The following is a 17950-nucleotide window of genomic DNA, read 5'->3' as shown; positions in this document are numbered from 1 at the left end:
CCGCCCCCGCGCGCTCGAGACCCTGCCCCCACGAGGCCTGTCCCCGACCCCCCGACCTCCGCTGTCCCCCTCCAGTTACCATAACTCCCCCCACTCGGAAGATGCAGCGAGAACATGCGGAGGGAGCAGCTGCCGCCGCCGCCGCCGCCGCGGCCTCCCCACCCCCCTCCCGGCGCCCACGCACACACGCGCCCCCGCCCCCAAGAGCGCGGCGCCCCCCCACGCGCGCGCTCCTCGTCCGCCCGGCCCCGCCCTTACCTCGCACCGCCCCCAGGAGGGGTCGGGGGGGATGTCCCCGGTGGGGGAGGGGCCCCGCCCCTGCGCGGGGGAGGGGCGGGGTGCAGCGGTAGAGGGGGCGGCGCGGCCCGGCTCGCGCCGCCCGGCGCGGTGGGGGCGGCGGCGGGGCCCGGGACGGCCGGGACAGCCGAGCGGTGACGGCCGCGGGAACGGCTCCCTCCGCCGCCGCTCCCGCCGCTGCCGCCGTTGCCCGGGCCCCGCCGCCGTTGCTAGGCGACCGCTGCTGCCGTGGCCGCCTCTGTCACGAGCCCCGTCGCCCGGAGACAGCGCAATAGAGACACGGGAGGGGGACGAGGGGACCCCCAAAACCAACCGGGCCTCCCACCATCCTCCTGAGCAGGACCCCCCATCAAAACCTCGGAGGGAACGAGGGGCTGCGGCTCCACCCAGCAGAGGAGGAGCCCTGGATGCCAATGCCCCTCAAAGGTCCGGCGACCTCTCCTGGGCTCGAGAGTCCACAGCCTTTGCACAGACCTTCTCAGACCCAGGTCCCCAGGGCCCCAAAGACTCCTATGTTCCCTGCAGCACATCCTCCATGCCCTTTACACATTCCACGTCCACCTGAGAACCCCAAACGTTCACCAGCTATCAACTCTTTCGCTAAACCCTCCCCCTAAATATATATACCCCTGGACCCCCTCCCGACCCCTATTGAACCTCCAACACAAACACCTCCACATACCGTCCTCCAACTCCAAACACACATGGGTGCCCTCCCCCTAAACACACAGGAGACCCACACCAGAGACCCCAGACCCTGAGGACTGAGGGTAAGGAGAAAGAAGGCGAATATGTGGGCTGAGACGCCAACCACCGGCTATATGATAAACATGCTCCACAAGCGTGTGACCATTCTGGCCTCGACACACAGGTATGCACACATGTACACAAACCTTTCCCAGACATGGACATGACTGACTCCCTCTCTCTCTGTCTCTCTCACACACACAGATGTGACAGACATCACACACATTCTCTGTACACACTCCACCACCACCACCTGGCTTTGCCTCACAGAGATGTGCTACCCACACACCCCCATGGTCAGAAGTTTCCATGACAATGACACACACCCCTGGCCACCCATCCACCCAGGGTCCCAGAGCTGGCCCCCAAGGGCAGTAAGGCCTGGGCCTATGAGAAGAGGGCTGAAGGGAGCCAAGGGATGGAGACAGGCCACTGGCTCTCTCCAAGGAAGAGAAACTGGAAGCCTGGATCCCTGAGGGGAGGGGTAGCTGGTGGAAGAAAGGGGTCACAAGGGGTTGAGGGGATGAAGGACCTGGACCCTTGGTCCTGGAAGGGGAACAGAGTGGTAGGGGGCAGTAACAAGGGGGTTTCCGGGGGGCTGAGGGCGTCTCTCTGCACCTTGGCTGCAGATCTCTGTTCTCTGCCTTCATCTCCCCTCACTGTTCCCATGGAAACCTTTTAAGCGAACTTCTCAGGAAGACAAAAATCTTTTTTTAAATGACTGAAGAGGGGGGTGGAGGGGGGGCAGAAAGAGGGAGGGAGGGGAAGAGACAGATGGAGAGAGGGAGAGTTGGAGAGACAGACTGAGCACAGAGCTCCACAGACAGGCAGAAAGGAGATGAGATGGGGGTCTGATGGAGATCCACCGGGAGCAGAGGGGAGAGGCAGAGGAATCAAGAGGGATAGAGAAAATAAAGAAATCGGGGAGGAAAGAGAAAGGTGATAGAATTGCAGAAAACAGAAACAGCCGATAAGAAGAGGGGAAAAGGGTAAAGAAAATAGGGAGGGTCCACAGGCCATAAGGTCTGGAAGAAGAATCAGGAGCGTGGGGGTGGGGCTGAGGTCTGGGGGCAGGGCAGGAACTAGGTCATTCTTTCCAAGATCCCAGACCTGGGGCTGGGAGGGGCACGGGCAACTACACTCGGACAGGAAGCTAAAGATCTAAGGAGACTATTTTTGCAAGCACCGGGGAAAGAGTCAAACTTCGCTGCTGGAGAGGAAAAAGGGAGCGAAACAGCAAGGACCGCTGGGGCCTCTCACCCACAGCCTCCGTCCCGCTCAGATCCCAGAGGAGGGCGCCTGCTCCGCCCAGGTTCCCACTCGCAGAATTCGAGACTTTTGTCTCCGCCTCCTCCCGGCCCCTGACAGCTCCTCGGTTCCCGGACTCCCCCTCCCATGCAACCCTGTCCACCTTCAGCCCTCTCCCCGCGACTGTCCGGGGCACGAGAGCCTGCTCGAGCCTGCTCGGCCGCCGTACCATGCTCGCCGTGGGGCCGCCCCTCCACCGGCACGGAGACTGTGCGTCTCAGCAGTTTGTTGCGACTGGACTCGCTCCTCCGGTCCCGGATCAGAAGGGGGTGTATCTAGGGGATGCGGGGGGGGGGCGGTGTCAGACCTCGCTGGCCCAGGCCGTCCCTCCTCTTTCCCTCCCCCACCAAGGAAGGATGAGCCTGCCTTTCCACCAGGCCTGACCACCTTCTGCCCCCGCCCCTCTATACTCTTTTAAGTGTCTCGGGGTGAGTGGATTTCTCGATTTCTTGTTCCCTTCTCCCTCCGAGTCTGTCTCCCTCATTCCCTTCCGTCCCACCCTCCTCTTTTCTTCCACCATTTCTTTTGAAACACCCTCCAGGGAATTCCCACAACCCCTCTGGCCTTCGCTGCTCCCTGAATCCACTTTCCCCTTGACCTTCAGTTCCTCCATTCTCCCTGTTTTCCTCCCAACCTCCCACCTCCCTCACCCCCTTCCCTCCCTCCGTGGCTGTCACGGGGGTAGCAGAAGCTGCATTTATAATCAGGATCCACAGCTTGTCTCCCTCCCACGGCCAGGCTTGCGGCCAGAATGGGACCCAACCTCCCCACCCCCCAGAGGGCTTGGTCACCTCCCCCCACCCTTCATCTCCTTCCATCGCCCCTCTCACTTCCCTTTAGCCATCACCTCTCCCTAAGCCTCATCCCCAACTCGCCCTTGCCACCTCCTTCCTAACCTCCACCCCTCCAAGAACCACCCACCCCACTAGTCCCCAGCCTGGGCTCCACAACTCAGCCAATTCCAGCTCCCTGTGGTCCTACACTCTGTCATTTCCCACTCCCTCCCTCCGCACCCTTCCTATTTCAGTCTCTGGCCACTGGTCCCCTGGACCTGTCTGTCCCCAGCTCTGTCATTCCTTCATCCCCCCACCCACTGTCCTCCCTCTTCATCCTCACACAGTCTCCAGTTTCCCCAATTCATCCTACAGACCTCAAACCCTTGGTCAAGACCGGTGACCACTAATGAATCACTCAAATGCCCCCCAGTGCCTAAAACTTGACTCCCCAAACCACCTCTCCCTTGAGTCACCGTGTCCTCCCCTGGACACTTGGACTTGACTCTGTGCCTTGGAAGCTCTCTACCCAGCCATCTCTCCACACTCACTTGCCCCCCAGATCCCTTGAAACCCTGGTTAACCTCAACTCCAGTTCTAACCCTGCCTCGCTACACCCTCCCTGACAGCTTTCGAGGCGCATCTCTCACCACCCCTCTGGTCTTGCAGGCTGCCCTATCACTCTCTAAAGCTGATCCCCAAATCACCCCCACTCCCAATCACGCCTCTGGGCGTCCACCCTTCATATTCACATCTTGTTTCCTCTGATGGATCCTCCACTGCTGACCCAGCTCCAAAGTCAGAACCCACACTCTAATCACCCTGCATCACCGCCACCTCCCACAAGGATGCTCTGTTCATTTCACGTCTTTCACTCTGGCTAGTCCCTGCCCCTATCCCACTCTTACTCCTTTAGACAACTTCCCATACTCCCAGTTCCCCTCACCCCCAGGCATCTCTTCCCTTATATTCCTTCCCCATGTCCCTGGCGAAAGCCCTCCCAGTGTCTCTCTAAACCCTGATCTCAGCCTTCTCCATCTTCACTGCCAACCACACCCAGACCTACTGACCTCTGTCATCTCTCCTGGTACCCTGCAGCCCCTTCCCAGTTTCCCCACTCAGAGACCCCACTCTCTGAGTCCTGTACTCTGCCCCACGACAGGGAAAGGACAGGGAGTGGTCAGTGATGGGGCTTACTGAGGGGGGAGAGGAGAGGGTCCTGACGATTGCTTTGGAGACAATCCCTCCAAAGTGATCCCCATGTCTTTACCCCTCCTCCAAGCCCCTTAGTTTCCCTTCCCTAGCCTAACCTATCCCACAATATGAGCAGGGCGAAAACAGGAGGCACCCACAAATCTTTAGAACCATATCTCCTCCCCATCACTGTACATGGCCCTCAAAGACCCCCTGGCCAAGGGGAGAGAACACCTGCCCCTTCTGACATCCCAACCCCAATCTCAGTGGCCACCCTCCTCCCACCACTTGCCAGTGTTTCTCTCTTTGCCTTCTTTGTGTCTCGCGTCCCTTCGCTAATGAGGATTGTCCCCAGCCTTCTCTCCACATTTTCCCACACTACCCAGAGGTCTTTTCCCAGCCTTCCCACCCTGCTCACCTCGTCCTCATCCAGCATGAGAAGCTGGTTCCCCGAGATGATGCAGAACCGAGGGTTCCAACCAGGACGATCATATGGGGAATGAACGTATTGGGTTCGGTGCATAGGGGGTCCCCGTACATCTAGGGGGCAGAGACACACAGAAACGGTAAGGGAGGCTCTATGTATCTGGGAGACAGAGGTGTCTAAAATGGCAAGAAGAGAGTCCATAAAGGGGCAGAAGGGGAACCCACCCGCCTTGAGGAGATCACAGATGGGGGTGAGGCCCCCAGTAACTTTACAGGAACAGAACATAAGCTGCTCTATCTGGGGAAAAAGAGGTGAGGGGAATCACATCACAGGGGACTCTGGAGACTTGGCAGAAGAAATACAGAGGAGTGGTTCAGAGAGGGGAATTATATCATGACAGAGAAGGTACAAGTTGAGGCAGAGAAAGGTGAAGGAGCTCTCCAACCACTTCAGAAAAATAAAAAGGTGGAGGGTGCAGCAAAATTGACAGAATAAAAACACAGGGAGGTTGGTGGCAAGTGTCTGGGAAGAGGGAGGTCATCCAGATAGCTGCAGAAGACAAGGATTTGGACGTGGCACCACCCATCTGCAAGAGAGTAAGAGGAAGACTACAGAGCTGTGGGAAAGAAGGATGGGGATGCAGGGACATTTGGGTCATGAGACTCTAAGAGCTAAACATCTGGAAAAGAGAGGGAGTGAGGGAACTTACCTGTTCCCAGAGTCAGAGTCATGAGAGGGCCTCCCCTCCTGCCGCTCCTCTTTCCTCCACTCCCTCCTCCCCTAGCCCAACCCTGCTCGTCCTTTGGGGAAAGATCTGGTTCTGCTAGTGGTGGCGGGGAGAATGGGTCTTTGTAGGCATCTGGCTGTGGAGGGGATGGGGAGTGAGGAGGTAGGAAATATGCTGTTTGAATGAATACTGAATTGATGTCTTCCCCTACTCCATGCCCGGAGGGAGGTCGAAGATTCAATACTGCCCCCTACACCACCCCCTCCCCGTCCTATCGCGTCTACACAGACAGGATGGGAGCCAACTCTACAAGTCAGGAACCTCCCCAAGGCTCGGTGAGGAGCTTGAGGAAGAAAGAGGGGAGGGAAGAATGGAAGATCCAGGCATGTGACATAAAGCGGGTCTCCCAAGACTAAAGCTGGGGTTGGGGACAAAACTTCTAAAAAAGAAGAACAGTAGACTAAGGGTCACCCCTGCTCAGAGACCCACCCCCACCCAGGGTCCTTCTTCCCCAACTTTGCTGTTCTTCTTCCCATGCCCCCATCCTTGCAAACTGCTTCCCCTTTAAACCCCAATGCCACACACCATCACAGGGACGTAGGAGACAGGCCCTATAGAAGACAGAAATCAAATTGGTGACATCAAAGTGATAGAAAATAGGCTTAAGGAATCAGAGTCAGAGTTTAGAGGAAGAAAAATCCTGTTACCTTTACAGGATAATTAATCATGGGTATATTGCAGGAAAAGAACTGTTCTTTGAACTTCATTCCAACTGAAAGCTCTGAATAGGAGTTTTGAAAAATCTAACCCCTTTCTGTCTATAAACATGTTTCAAATTTACCCAATCTGCAGGTCAGAGTCAGAGATGAACCCCCAGAATACAGGTATCTAGAAACCCCAATACTTTGAAACTCTCACTATCTCAATGCCACCTCAGAGATTCTAACCAATACCCTCTAGATACAGAGATTACCAAAACCCAGGCTCTGGGACTGCAGACACTGCAGGAAACATGTCCACTGCAATCAGACCCTGAGGACCCCCAGAGGAGACATCTGTTGATACATATCATCATCATGGGAGGGACTGGTTCAGGCTGCAGCCACAGGGAGGCAGGTAAGACTTCAGGGGACACCTTCCGGGAGCGGGGAAGGACATGGGGAACTTAGCTTAGGAGCAACTCTGGAAATATACACACACAAATATTGTCTGGACTTAAGTAAGGATGATTCTGGGAAGCAGATGCAAGAGACAGAGAAACACAGTTGAGAAAGGGGAAAGATTTACTAGGATGAGCAATTCCACAGGGCTCAGATGGGGATCTCTTGTAGGTCCTGTTCCAACCACCAAAACCTGTGTCTTTGCTCCCCAAATCTCCAACACCCCAGGAAGTAGAGGGGCCAAGAAAAGAGGAATGGGTGATAAGAGCTGGGGAAAGTGAGTAGGCACAGACTAGTGGTGATAAGATGGGGAATGGGGTGGGGAAGAGAGGATGGGGTGGAGAAGAAATAACAAGGATGGATCTAAGAGAAAAGGAGACAGGAATGATGGTAAATCTTTAGGGACAAGGGAATATACCAGAAGGGCTCAAATGGACATGGGGCAGAGAAAATGAGGTGGACCTCATAGGTACTAGGACAAGGGGGTCAAGAAGGAGGGGGCAAAGAGGTGGTAGAGATATAAGGGAGCTACCAGACAGAAGTGAGGAAGAGAATGGACACCAGAGAAGGGACTGATATAGGGGAAGGACAAAAGGGGGACTCATATAAGGAACGGACACCATATGGGGGGAAAGATATAGGTGATGGACACCAGAGGAGGGAGGAGGAATGGAAATAAGGATTGGGGGTGGGGGAGGGGGATAAAAGTGGTGAAGTGAAGGAAGTGGATAAGACCCCAGGGATTACATTTCAATGGTCAAGGGCCTTGATGAGGGTCAGAGTGTGGGGCAGGGTCCTAACCCGCCCCCTACTCCCATCACTCAGTCTTACTTGTATTGCCCCCTCCACCCCCCCAACAAACACACACTGAATTTGGCCCTCCCCCTGCCCTGGTCTCTCCTCCCCCAACCCATTCCCCATTCTCTTTCTCCTCTCTTCCCTCCATCTGGACCCTCCATTCCTCTTCCCCCCTCCCCCCACTGCCTCCCTCTCTCTCCATCTGGCCCTTTCTTCTCTCCCTCCATCTCCTGTCTTTTTCTACCCCCTACCATACTCTGAGCCCCCCACCATATTCTTCCCCCCATCTTCTTGGCTTCTCTTTTCACCCCTATGTTTTCATTTTCTTCATTTTCCCCTCCTAGCCCCTCTCCTAAAACTCTGTCCTTCTATTTCCTTGATATTTTCCTCATCTCTCAGCTCCCACCTCCAAATTATTTCTGCAGCTCTTCCCCCAACCCTGTCCTTCTATCTTCCCACCCTTTCTGGCGATCTCTTTCCCCTTCATCATTTTCCCCTCAGCCGCCCCTTCAAGGCCTGTTTCTTGGCTCCTCCGGCCCCTATCTACCCCTATTCTCTGACCTCCAATCCCTCCTTCCCCATTGCTCCCATCCCCGCCTTCCCGGTCCTCCTCTCCCCTTCTATTTCAGCTGCTCCCCTCCCTGGCCCCAGCTCTGCCCAGCCCCCCCGCCCCTCCCCCCTTCTCCCCCCCCAACTGGCCCTCCCCCTCCCCTCACCACCGTACCTCTGAAGGGGGCATAGGACATCGCGGGGATGCTCCCCCGATGGATGGAGGCGCGAGACCTGCTCATCAGGCCTGGGGGGGAGGGGGCGGGGGGGCCGGGGGAGAAAGAGAGGAGAGAAAGAGGGGGAGAGAGAGGGGGAGAAGGAGGAGGAGGTGGAGGAGGAGGAGGAGAGAGGAGCGGAGAGGAGCAGAGAGGAGCAGAGAGGAGGAGAGAGGAGGAGGAGGAGGAGAATAGGAGCCAACGGCAGCAGCGGCAGCAGGGAGAGGGAGAGAGAGAGAGAGAGAGGGGGGCGGGGGAGCGAGCGCGAGAGGAAAGAGCAGGAGGAGGAGGAGGAGGAGAGAGTCTCTGCAGCCCCCACCCCTACTCAGTGAGAACCAGAGAGGGAGAGACCCCTGACTCAAAAACACACCAGAGACGGAGCAGTTCTAAAGATGCAGACCCCAGACCCTGTGATGGGGAGACCCCAGACCCACAGAGAAAGATACCTTGCCACCCGGGGTGGTGGGAGGGCGGGGGATAATCTGAGGCACAAACCCAAAGTCTAGAGGAAAAGAGACCCAAGTCTCAGAAAAAAAGACCCCAGACCCCCCCGCCCCCCACTCTGAGAGATGGGTCAAAGGTCAAAACCTGAGCATCCTGTCTCAAAAAGGTTCTCCATAGCCACAGATATCTTAGACTCAAGACTCAGACGTGATCTCAGGGACTGAGACCTAAGAACTAGACTCAAAGAAATAGATGAGACCCAGATTCAGAAAGAACCCAGACCTAGAATTAGGTCTTTGAGAACTCAGACCCAGAGAGAGATATGAGACCCCAGACTTAGATCTCAGAGAAAAGAAACTGCAGACTCGGAGACTGACAACTCGAGAGACAGATACTCCAGACCCTGGGGGCAGTGGGGGCGGGGCCAGGAGACACTCAGCTAGCTCGGAGATGCAGAACTCAAGAGACCCCAGACTCATAAAGAAGAGTTTCTAAGATCTCTGAGAGAGGGTGATCGCGGACCCAGAAACCCCCTAAACAAAAAACAATGAAACTCAGTCCTGAGAAAGATGCCAATGCAAATACTGAAAGACCCCACAGAGATCTCAGAGATAAACTCCAAACCCAAAGACAGAGATCTCAGGGAGACCCCAGCCCCAGAGAGGCAGGTATGAAAGAACTCAGCCTGGGAAATGCCCAGTCATACCCACAGAGCAGACCAGAGACCCCAGACCTAGGAGGAAGGGGGAATACTGGGTAGGGGGTGACGCAAGAGCGTTTTTCTCCCTGCCTCCTCCCACCTATTTCTCCTCTCATTGGCCCCTGTCTCCATTTTTGGGTCACAGGATGTGCTTGGGCCCCAGAGAGTTTATGTAGGACAGGTCCTGGCTCCTAGGGGGATGGGTTAAGGGAAGGAGACCCAAGAGTGAGAGGTAGACCTGTCCCGGAGAGTGAAACAGCAAGGGGATAAGGGACAAAAGGACCATCACTACTTCCTGGTGTCCTCTCCATATCCCCAACCTGCAGCCCTTCCCCCACACCCCATACCGATTCATCAGTCTGTCTCCAGCTTTGGGGTTTCAGTTAAGAGGGCTGAGCGCCCTCAGCCCCATTTTAATCATCTTCTATCCCATTTACAGGGTCTCACTCTGTCCTTTTTTTAAAATGCATCTTTCCTCACCTAGGCATGGTCTTGCCATGCCGTGTCTGCCTAATCACTCCCCCCTACCCAGGGACAGCTGGTTCCTCAGGTTATACTTGTGCATCCCCAATTCAGGCATCTGTCACTCCTAACCAAAATGGCAGGGGGCGTTCTCTCCACCCCCTGAGGTTCAATCTCCTAAGACCCTCCCACTCCTTAAGGCCTCGGGAACAGTGTAGGGGCTGTTACTAAGTACATTCTGGGGTTTAAGGATGACTCCCCACTCCACAACCTGACGCATCGACTCTGCGGGGTCTCCAAACCCCCTTTCCTTGCGCCAGGTCTCTCATCACGTGGCCTGCGAGGCTGTCCCGCGATTGGTCTCTTCGCGTAGCTCATTGAGGCACCGCCGCCTGAGGGGACCGGCCCCCCCACGTGACAGTGGAACGCCGCTGCGGCTTTCCTCAGCCTGCAATAGGCCGTTTCCGGTTTACACGGAAACGGGTGTCCCATTTCCGTGCACGGCTGCAGACCCGGCTGTTGATTGGTTGGATCCCTCTTCGCCCCTCCCTCACTGGGAGGCGGGACAAACTGGGCCACGTGAGGGCAAGGATTGGCTGGCTCTGGGGGTTAGGGTGGTCCGGCTTCTACTGTCACGTGGTCAGCGCTGTTTTCTTATCACGTGGCTGCTGCCCAGGTAAGAAGAGGCCGCTCCTCCTAGCTTTGGGGCCCTTCCTCGGCGTAACGTGTGGCCTTTGATGTTCAACTCTCCTCTACCAGCAGAGGCTGCATGAGGGGGGGGCGGGCTCCCGCATTCCTGCTCGGCGGAGGGGTGAGTGACCGGCCCCGCCTCTTCCGGTCCTCGAAGCTTCGACCACCACCCGCACCCCAAATCCCAGAGGTTGGCCCGGGAGGAGGTAGTGAAAACCGAGTCTTTGTCTTAATTTTCCAAGTTTCTCTCTCAGCTTCAGGGACCTCTTCCTTCGGGGTGCAGAAGAGGGAAGGCAGAGCCTGAGTGTCTATCCAAGCAAAGGGTTCCCGGGGTGCAATTTCCTGGGGTATTTATGGGGAGACACAGAATTCACTTCCTGCTCTCAGGCCGCTCTGTTCCTGTCGCTTCTTTGGATGCCGGCCCTGCTGCCTGTAGTCTCTCGCCTTCTGTTGCTACCCCGAGCCCTGCTGTCCATGGCTTCAGGAAGCCCCCCGTCCCAGCCCTCGCCGGCCTCGGGCTCCGCCTACGCTGCCGGCTCGGTCTCTGCAGCCTTTGTCACCTGCCCCAACGAGAAGGTCGCCAAGGAGATCGCCAGGTGGGGACCTCAGTGTGGAGCGAGGAAGGATGCTTAGGAAGGGAGAGTTGGAGGTGGGGGAGAAGAGTGCCCTCCCGCTGCTTCCTGCCTGTCTCTGGGCTGCCAGTGCAAAAATCCGGGTCACGGGGTTTCTAAATGGGGCTGTCTTTTCACCTTCAGGGCTGTGGTGGAGAAGCACCTGGCAGCCTGCGTCAACCTCATTCCTCAGATTACATCCATGTGAGTCATAGAAGTTGGGGGGTTAACCTACCTCTCGGGTCTGACTGGCAGTCTTTTTTCCTTGGGGGAAATCTTTGCTGCCACAACGCTCTCTTCCTGACCTTTTCAGCTATGAGTGGAAAGGAAAGATTGAGGAGGACAGTGAAGTGCTGATGGTGAGAAACGTTCCCTCACCCAACAAAAACTTAATTCCCTGACCACTTACTTTGATCCCTGTCCCTCGTCTGAGATCCTGAAATCAATTTCACCTTTTGATTCAACTGTCTCCCCCCCCTTAGATGATTAAAACCCAAAGTTCCTTGGTTCCAGCTTTGACAGATTTTGTTCGGTGAGAACTTAATGGGTAGAGGTGAGGGTGTGTCCTGTGGGGTGAGACTTGCTGGGCAGTCTAAGGGGGTGGGCTCCTTCGGATAAATCTCTGAGTGATCCCCCATCTTTTTCCCAGTTCTGTGCACCCTTACGAAGTGGCCGAGGTGATTGCATTGCCTGTGGAACAGGGGAACTCCCCGTACCTGCATTGGGTGCGCCAGGTTACAGGGTCAGTTCCTGAGTCCGGCACAGCCCCACCGTGATAAGCCTTTGTTTTTGCCACGTTCCCTTCATATACTTCAATGCCCCCTGCCTTCCAGGTGATGACTGGACCCTTAATAAAGCTTTAGTTCTGTCATTTTCCTTTTTCCTTGTCAAAAAGTGAATTTGGTTGGGAAGATCAGAAGTGCTTCTAGTCCCTTTGTTCTCATCTTTCAGAATGACTCAGAGCTGCTAAGTTTATTTATCTTTATTTCAACGATACAGAGCCCAGGATCCTTTATCATCCTCCCCTTCTCAGTCTCCGTCCCCAGGGGTTAAATAATTTTTAAAAATATTTAAAAAGCTGTAACAAAATAACATCAAAGGAAATGGGAAGAGGAATGGGGGAAGGGTCAGGAATCATGAAGGGAGTAGAGAAGAGAGAGCCTCTTCCCCAACCCCCCACCTGGATTCCAGCCTGGGCAGTAGGGCAAAGTACCCCCTACCGCCGCAGGTACATCCCAGCTGTAGGTGAGGTCAGAGGTCAGGGTATGAAAGTGCCGGTGTATGTGAATGGGGAAGTAAGTGGGCAGAGGCAGGCTGTTCAGAAGATGCCCCCTCCTCCCCACTCAACCAGGTACTGCACAGAGCCATCAGGCCGTACTCTCCGAGCAAGGACCCGGACGGGGTCCCCTCGGGACAGGTAGCCGACCCCACCTCGGACTCCTCCCCCAGTTCCAGGAGACAAACTACGGCACAGGGGAGAAGGGGGTGCTGAGCGTCTAGGAAGACCTGGGGTGGGGGCTGGGACTGAGGAAGATGAGGCAGTCATCGAGTGGGGGGCACTTTTAGGGAGGTCTGTGGGGAAACCAATGTGAAGTTCCAGGGGTGACCTAGGGAGAGAAGGCAATTGTCAGTCCAGATGGAGATTAAGGACTGACCAGAAATGGACGCCATGTGTGGATTAGAGAAACAAAAAAAAACGGTTAGAGACCAAGGAACTTAAGAGCACAGAGATGAAGAGGACAGAGATATCACAGGTAAAGGAGTAGAATCTCACCTGTCTGGGGGTTCACCATCCCCAGAGGTCCCTGCGGTGCTGGCAGAGGGGTGGAAGGAAGCGAACATCCGGATGGGACTGCTGGGGTTGGGGGAGGGGGAAAGTCAGGACCCGAAGCAGGGGAACAGGACCCTCTCCCCTGAGAAGGGCAGAGCTCAAACACTACCCTCAAGGAACCCCTGTCCCCAGAATACTGGGAAGCAGACATTGGCTCTAAGTGTCTCTAGGAAAAGAAGTGGGCAGCCAAGGGAGAGAGGGGAAAGAATTCTGGGTGAGAAAGTCCAGAAGATGTAGACGACTGGAAGAGAGGTTCCAAGGGAGTACACCTGGCTGGAGGCAGGAGGTGCACTGACCTGGGCAGGCAGCGGGCATCTGTGGGCCGGAAGTTGTAGCCGCTGCTGCCCTGGTAACTCTGGTTAGGGCTGGAGGGTGGTGGAGACACTGAGGCCTAGAAGGAGCAAAGGACTGAGAGATAATCCTTGATTTCTTCCCACACCACCATTTGCCCCACGGGGTGCCCCTGCCCTTGTACCTGCAGTGCCCTCTGCAGACGAGCCCGCTCCCTCTGCTCCTGGGGCTCGGGCTGGTTGCGCACTGCTGAGGGTGGCCCCAGCTCCTCCATTTTCCCCTTCTGCCTCCTCCTCAGGGGCTCTGGCTCCGGCCTCCGGCGCTTCCCCAGGGGACGTGAGACCCCTCCCCCAGGGCCCTGCCCTGAAGGGAAGCTGTAAGAGGCCTCCTTATCCCCCCAGCCCCCTCCCGGACACCCCAAGACCTCCCCGACTCCATACATACACCCTGAGAACTTCCCCATCCCCCCTGGACCAGTGACCTGGTGGGGGCTCCATCTCCAGTAGGGGCCTCCACAGGGGGAGGGATCCGAGCATGGAGACCAAACAAGCATTTTCTCTTCTTAATCTCCCTCCCTGAAATGAAACTGGGGTAAGGGGAGAAATAATATAAGGTCAGTGCCGTAGAAAAGGGACCCTCCTATGCCATTACTCAGTCCTTTTCAGAGGTGATCTTCCAGGTGGGCTGCAGCCCCTCCCCTCCCAGGCTGCCATACCACATCTCCATCCCTTTCTGAGACTCCCTCCAACTCACCGGTCCTTGTGGCTATTGAGAGCAGAGAGGAGCCTGGAAGAACGTTCTCCCTTGGGGGTGTCTGAGAGCTGGGGGAGGGGAAGGAAAATGGGGTCAGGGGAGCAGTGATTCCCTCCCTCCCCCTTTTCTCCACATCTCCGTGGTCCACCCTGACCCCCAGAGCTGCACTACCCCTTACCTCCCCAAGGAGCAAACTGTCCCAATTCTCAGAGGTGAAGGGGAGGATCTCACGGTCAAAATCAAAGTATTTTTTCTTACAGCAAACGCTGAGGTGGTAGAGGACAAGATGAGCCACGTCCACCCTGGAGAAACATTAACTTGTCAAGGTGGTAGAAGGGTTACAAAACCCAGGGGGTGTCCCAAGGCAGGGGGCTGGGGCCTGTAAGGTGAAAAACTGGGGGTGTTGAGGGAGGAGTTACGCTGAGGTCGTGCCCCATCCAGCTCACCAGCGAAGCTGTAGCCTCCGGACCTTCTCAGGGCCCCCCCGACACACACAGCATTCAAACTCATAGAACCTGGACATGGGCAAGAGGGAGAAAAATACTTTTTACAGGAAAACTACACCATGCTTTGCGGGGTGGGGACTCCCAAGCAAGGACCGGGCCAACAGGTAAGCAAAGCTGCAGAGGTTGGGAAGAGACCAGGTCTGGGATGGGAGGGTGGGGGATGGAGGTGATGGAGCAGAGCTCTTGGAGAGCCCAGCCAGGCTCACCTGTCCCCATAGAGGAGGGGCTTGCTCAGACACTGGGTGCAGGCCTCATGGAACCACTGTAGGCAGCTCCTGCACTGCAGCATCTTCAGGTTCCACCTGAGGGGAAACACAGGACCAGTGACCCCCAAATACCCCTCCTTAACTGCCCCAAACCCAGCTCACCACCTTCTCCCACACCTTCAACACTCCAGCCAGCCACCCTGTTCTTTCTCCTTCGTTCCCTGCATCCACCACCGCCCCCCACAACTTATTCCCTAACCCCCGCCCCTCACTACTCACTCCCCAGGGCCACCACAGTAACAGTAGCTCTGCTGCCGGTTGCTCAGATGCCCGGCGTCCCAGTCCAACCCCTTTAGTCCGTACGGCAGGGACAGCTTCATGCCCAGCATGGCCCGGGCATAGGGGCCCTTCTTCAGCGCACCTCCCCTCTGCAGGTGGAACAGGCAAGTGGCCTCAGGGGTGGGGGAAGAAAGGACTCGGGAGAGGCTGGGGGTGGGAGGCTCCCACAGGAAGGTGCCTTTACCTTGGTAGCGATGGCAAAGACGCACTGGCGGCAGACCCAGGATGTGCCCTCTCCCTCTCCGGGGGCTGGGGCCCTTGGAACGTGGCAGTCCTGGTGATAAGCTGAATAACGATAATATTGATAGGCCACTCATTGCATTGCATACCTGTCTGCACTAGGTGTTGGGACAGGAGGAGTCTTACCCATCTCACTTCATTCTTGACCATGGTCCTGCTAGGGTGGGCGTGTTACCTTTATTTTAATAGTAGGTGAGGCAGCTGTGGCTCTTAAAAGTTTAGGGACTTGCCCAAGGTCACATGGGTAGAAAAGGGTGTATTTGAACTACTTTCTGCCTGCAGAGCTCACATGTCCCATCCCATGTTTGCCGCTCCCTGTGCTGGAAGGGAGTGAGGTTACAGGGTTGAGGAGATGGGCCAGAGCAGTGATTTGGGGACTCAGGCCAGGACAGGTGGTATAAGGACCAGTGCTAGAGGGAAGGGTGAGAGGCAGCCTGGAAGGCCCAGGGCAAGCTGGACCATTCAGGTGTCCCGCTCTCTCACCGTGGCGACACTTCTCACAGCTGACCAGCCGGTTCCCAGGGACCACAGTCTCAGAGCGACATACACAGCAGAGGAGTTCCTCCCCAGGGAGGGCAGCTGTGAAGAATACAGTGTCAGAAGGCCTGTCCTTAAGCCCCTTCTGCCCCCCACACCAGGTTTCTGTTTTCCACGGGATGCACACCCTCAGGCCTCTCACCAGGGCTGATGTCTTTCCATAGAACCAGAAACTGGGAATCATCCTCAAACTGGACCAGACACACCTCCCGAGCACTGTCCACCTGGAATGGGTGGGCACAGAAGATCAAATGGAAGTCAGAACTAGATAAGGGAAATGAGAAAAGGTGACAAGTCAGAGATCAAAGGTCTTACCTTTTTGATGGTCCCCAAGTATAGCAGCCCATCTGTCCATCTGGCCAGCACATCTTGACCCTCCCAAAGTCGAGGCCTGGAGCCTGAGGTGGGAGCAGGGGAAGCTGGGTCCCAAAGTGGGGGGGCACCAGAGCGGCTCAGCCGGGGGGGCTGTGCCATTGCATCCTGGGGGGGCCTAGCTAGAAGTGGGATGGGAGGAGAAAGTTATGAATATTGAGGAACTGGTCCCCATTTTCTTTGCCTATTTTTCTGTCAAGGACTCAAACAGGTGTGCCCCCAGTCTCCATTTCCCTGAGACACCTGGATGGGAAACCACTGGGCCCCCCTCCCGAGCTTCTTGACTCCAACTCTCCCAACACAGTCACCACTGGCTCTCTTCTCCCTACCCCCACTACCAACCTAGTTCTCTAGTTTCCCAGCTTCCAGAGCTCCCCTGGGATGTTATATGCTGGCCTTGAGATTTTAGCAGAAACGATGGTTGCAGAGGCAAAGGTTACCACTCAATTTCTACTACCACCTTCTATTGCTGTTTAGAGGGATCATAATTGGGGTACTGTTTCCCAGAGATGTGTTTTAGGAGCTTTTTCTGGAGATGTTTTCCAGAGTGGAAACGGTTGCCTCCCGGGCCCGCGTGTCTCATTCAGAACAATCATCTTGATGCCAGGTTATGTCAGGTTACCCTTAAATTCGGGGCTCCCGCCCCCGGGTTAGATAACTTCCCTGAGTGCCCCGGGAGGGGGGCGTGTCCCAGTCTCGGTCTCTACTCCCCATGACGGCGAGTCCGAGAGGGGACTTGAGTCGGCCCGACCCGACCCGATGCCCGGGCGACGCGGCTCTCCCGCCCGCGCCCTGCGCGCCGACCCCCGGCTCCCTGCCCCCCCACGGGCGCCTCCCGCCGCCTCCTTACCAGTGACAGCTGGGGCCGCCGGGAGCCGGGCAGAGGCAGACGTGGGAGACCGAGGCGAACCCCCCGCGCGGGGAGGGCACGTCTGGGCGTCGGGGGGCGTGCAGGCAGAGACCGGGGGGTCCCCAGGCCCAGCCCCTCCGTCCCGGCGGCTCTGGGGCGTATGACGCAGCAGCCAAAGCAGCGGCAGCGGCAGGAGGAGGAGGCGGCGGGGGGAAGGAGGGGAGGGGAGGGGAGGAGAGGGGAGGAAAGGGAAGGGAAGGGGAGGGGAGGGACAAACCGGCTCGGGGGGAGGATGGTGGGAGGGGAGGACTGGGGGGAAGGAGGAGCCGGGGGTAGGGGGGCGGGCCCCACCTCACCCCACCTCCCTCACCTCCAACAGGCCTGGAGGGTGCAGAGCAAGCGGCGCCTTCTCCGCGGATGGGGCGTGCGGACTGTCGGACCCGGCGAGAGAGGGAATCCCCGCAGCCCCATCCTCCAAAGGGAGACCTGCCCTCGGGGCAGGAGGAAATACCCCCTCCCGGCCGCCGGCCTGCGGCCGGGCCCTCACCCCATGCCACATCCGTTAACTGCCCCCCCAACCTTCAGTGTCATTCCAAGTCCCACCCCCCAGCCCCAGTTCACGACCCCGCCCTCCACCCACCCTCTCACTGCCCCCGCCACGCCCTCCTCCCTCGAGTGCCCCGCCCTCCCCCCGCCTTTGCCCCGGCCCCGCCCTCGCTGTGCCTAGCTGCCCCCCCGCCCACCGCCGCCGTGCTTCTGCGCACGCGTGACCCCTCACGCGCGCGCGGCACCTGGGAGGACCCAGCCCCTCCTTTACGGGGCGGTGGCCCTCGGCAGTTGGCGCGAGGGAGTCGGGGCTTGCGTCCCGCCCCGCACTTCTAAGGCGGGTCCACGGACCGGGAGGGCTAGTACCGAGGCGGTGA

At 57.2% G+C, this 17950-nt stretch overlaps 3 protein-coding genes across 10 annotated transcripts in view; 1 reads left to right on the top strand and 2 right to left on the bottom strand.

Annotated features, from left to right (window-relative positions):
- The window catches only part of SYNGAP1 (synaptic Ras GTPase activating protein 1), a gene marked incomplete at both ends in the record, with an annotated part of 29769 nt that extends 21547 nt beyond the window's left edge, over positions 1 to 8222 (bottom strand). For 4 of the 5 annotated variants that reach the window (XM_082848115.1, XM_082848116.1, XM_082848117.1 and 1 more), the window contains 3 exons: positions 2522 to 2627; positions 4738 to 4859; positions 8156 to 8222. In XM_082848115.1, coding sequence (XP_082704241.1) covers positions 2522 to 2627; positions 4738 to 4859; positions 8156 to 8222 — 295 coding nt within the window. Of the gene's footprint in view, positions 1 to 79; positions 117 to 2521; positions 2628 to 4737; positions 4860 to 8155 lie in introns of those variants that run through there. The other variant, XM_082848119.1, reaches the window with a different exon arrangement.
- A 2188-nt stretch (positions 8223 to 10410) lies between these two features.
- Positions 10411 to 11973, top strand: CUTA (cutA divalent cation tolerance homolog). Of its 3 annotated transcripts, XM_082847097.1 has the most exons (7): positions 10411 to 10477; positions 10561 to 10612; positions 10879 to 11087; positions 11247 to 11306; positions 11416 to 11461; positions 11585 to 11634; positions 11752 to 11973. In XM_082847097.1, exons 2-7 carry the CDS (start codon positions 10571 to 10573, stop codon positions 11876 to 11878), a joined length of 534 nt encoding a protein of 177 aa, XP_082703223.1. In that variant the 5' UTR covers positions 10411 to 10477; positions 10561 to 10570; the 3' UTR covers positions 11879 to 11973. The 3 variants fall into 3 exon arrangements, with proteins under 3 accessions (XP_082703223.1, XP_082703225.1, XP_082703224.1); XM_082847099.1 differs by lacking the exon at positions 10411 to 10477 and having other exon boundaries at positions 10490 to 10681; XM_082847098.1 differs by lacking the exon at positions 10411 to 10477 and having other exon boundaries at positions 10565 to 10697.
- Positions 11974 to 11977: 4 nt separating this feature from the next.
- Positions 11978 to 17203, bottom strand: PHF1 (PHD finger protein 1). Of its 2 annotated transcripts, XM_082847096.1 has the most exons (15): positions 17028 to 17203; positions 16121 to 16299; positions 15948 to 16029; positions 15752 to 15847; positions 15213 to 15313; positions 14969 to 15117; positions 14690 to 14785; positions 14424 to 14492; positions 14156 to 14279; positions 13978 to 14045; positions 13706 to 13810; positions 13409 to 13598; positions 13230 to 13324; positions 12877 to 12957; positions 11978 to 12709 (listed from the first exon to the last, which is right to left on the bottom strand). In XM_082847096.1, the coding sequence occupies exons 2-15, from the start codon at positions 16277 to 16279 to the stop codon at positions 12421 to 12423; spliced, it is 1704 nt and encodes a 567-aa protein (XP_082703222.1). In that variant the 5' UTR covers positions 16280 to 16299; positions 17028 to 17203; the 3' UTR covers positions 11978 to 12420. The 2 variants fall into 2 exon arrangements, with proteins under 2 accessions (XP_082703222.1, XP_082703221.1); XM_082847095.1 differs by lacking the exon at positions 12877 to 12957 and having other exon boundaries at positions 17028 to 17160.
- Between the last annotated feature and the right edge of the window lie 747 nt (positions 17204 to 17950).

The sequence above is a fragment of the Leucopleurus acutus genome (assembly GCF_964270905.1).
Source record: "Leucopleurus acutus genome assembly, chromosome: 10".
Lineage (NCBI taxonomy): Eukaryota > Metazoa > Chordata > Mammalia > Artiodactyla > Delphinidae > Leucopleurus > Leucopleurus acutus.
This window is presented reverse-complemented; position numbering and strand designations above follow the sequence as displayed.

Coding starts and splice junctions, on each gene's coding strand:
- CUTA (XM_082847099.1), top strand. CDS start 10,571: ATGAGGGGGGGGCGGGCTCCCGCATTCCTGCTCGGCGGAGGGGTGAGT. Junction 11,307..11,415: donor ATTCCTCAGATTACATCCAT/GTGAGTCATAGA, acceptor TGACCTTTTCAG/CTATGAGTGGAAAGGAAAGA. Junction 11,462..11,584: donor AGGACAGTGAAGTGCTGATG/GTGAGAAACGTT, acceptor CCCCCCCCTTAG/ATGATTAAAACCCAAAGTTC.
- PHF1 (XM_082847096.1), bottom strand. CDS start 16,279: ATGGCACAGCCCCCCCGGCTGAGCCGCTCTGGTGCCCCCCCACTTTGG. Junction 14,493..14,689: donor CCCCTCCTCTATGGGGACAG/GTGAGCCTGGCT, acceptor GCCCATGTCCAG/GTTCTATGAGTTTGAATGCT. Junction 14,046..14,155: donor ACAGTTTGCTCCTTGGGGAG/GTAAGGGGTAGT, acceptor CCCCTCCCCCAG/CTCTCAGACACCCCCAAGGG.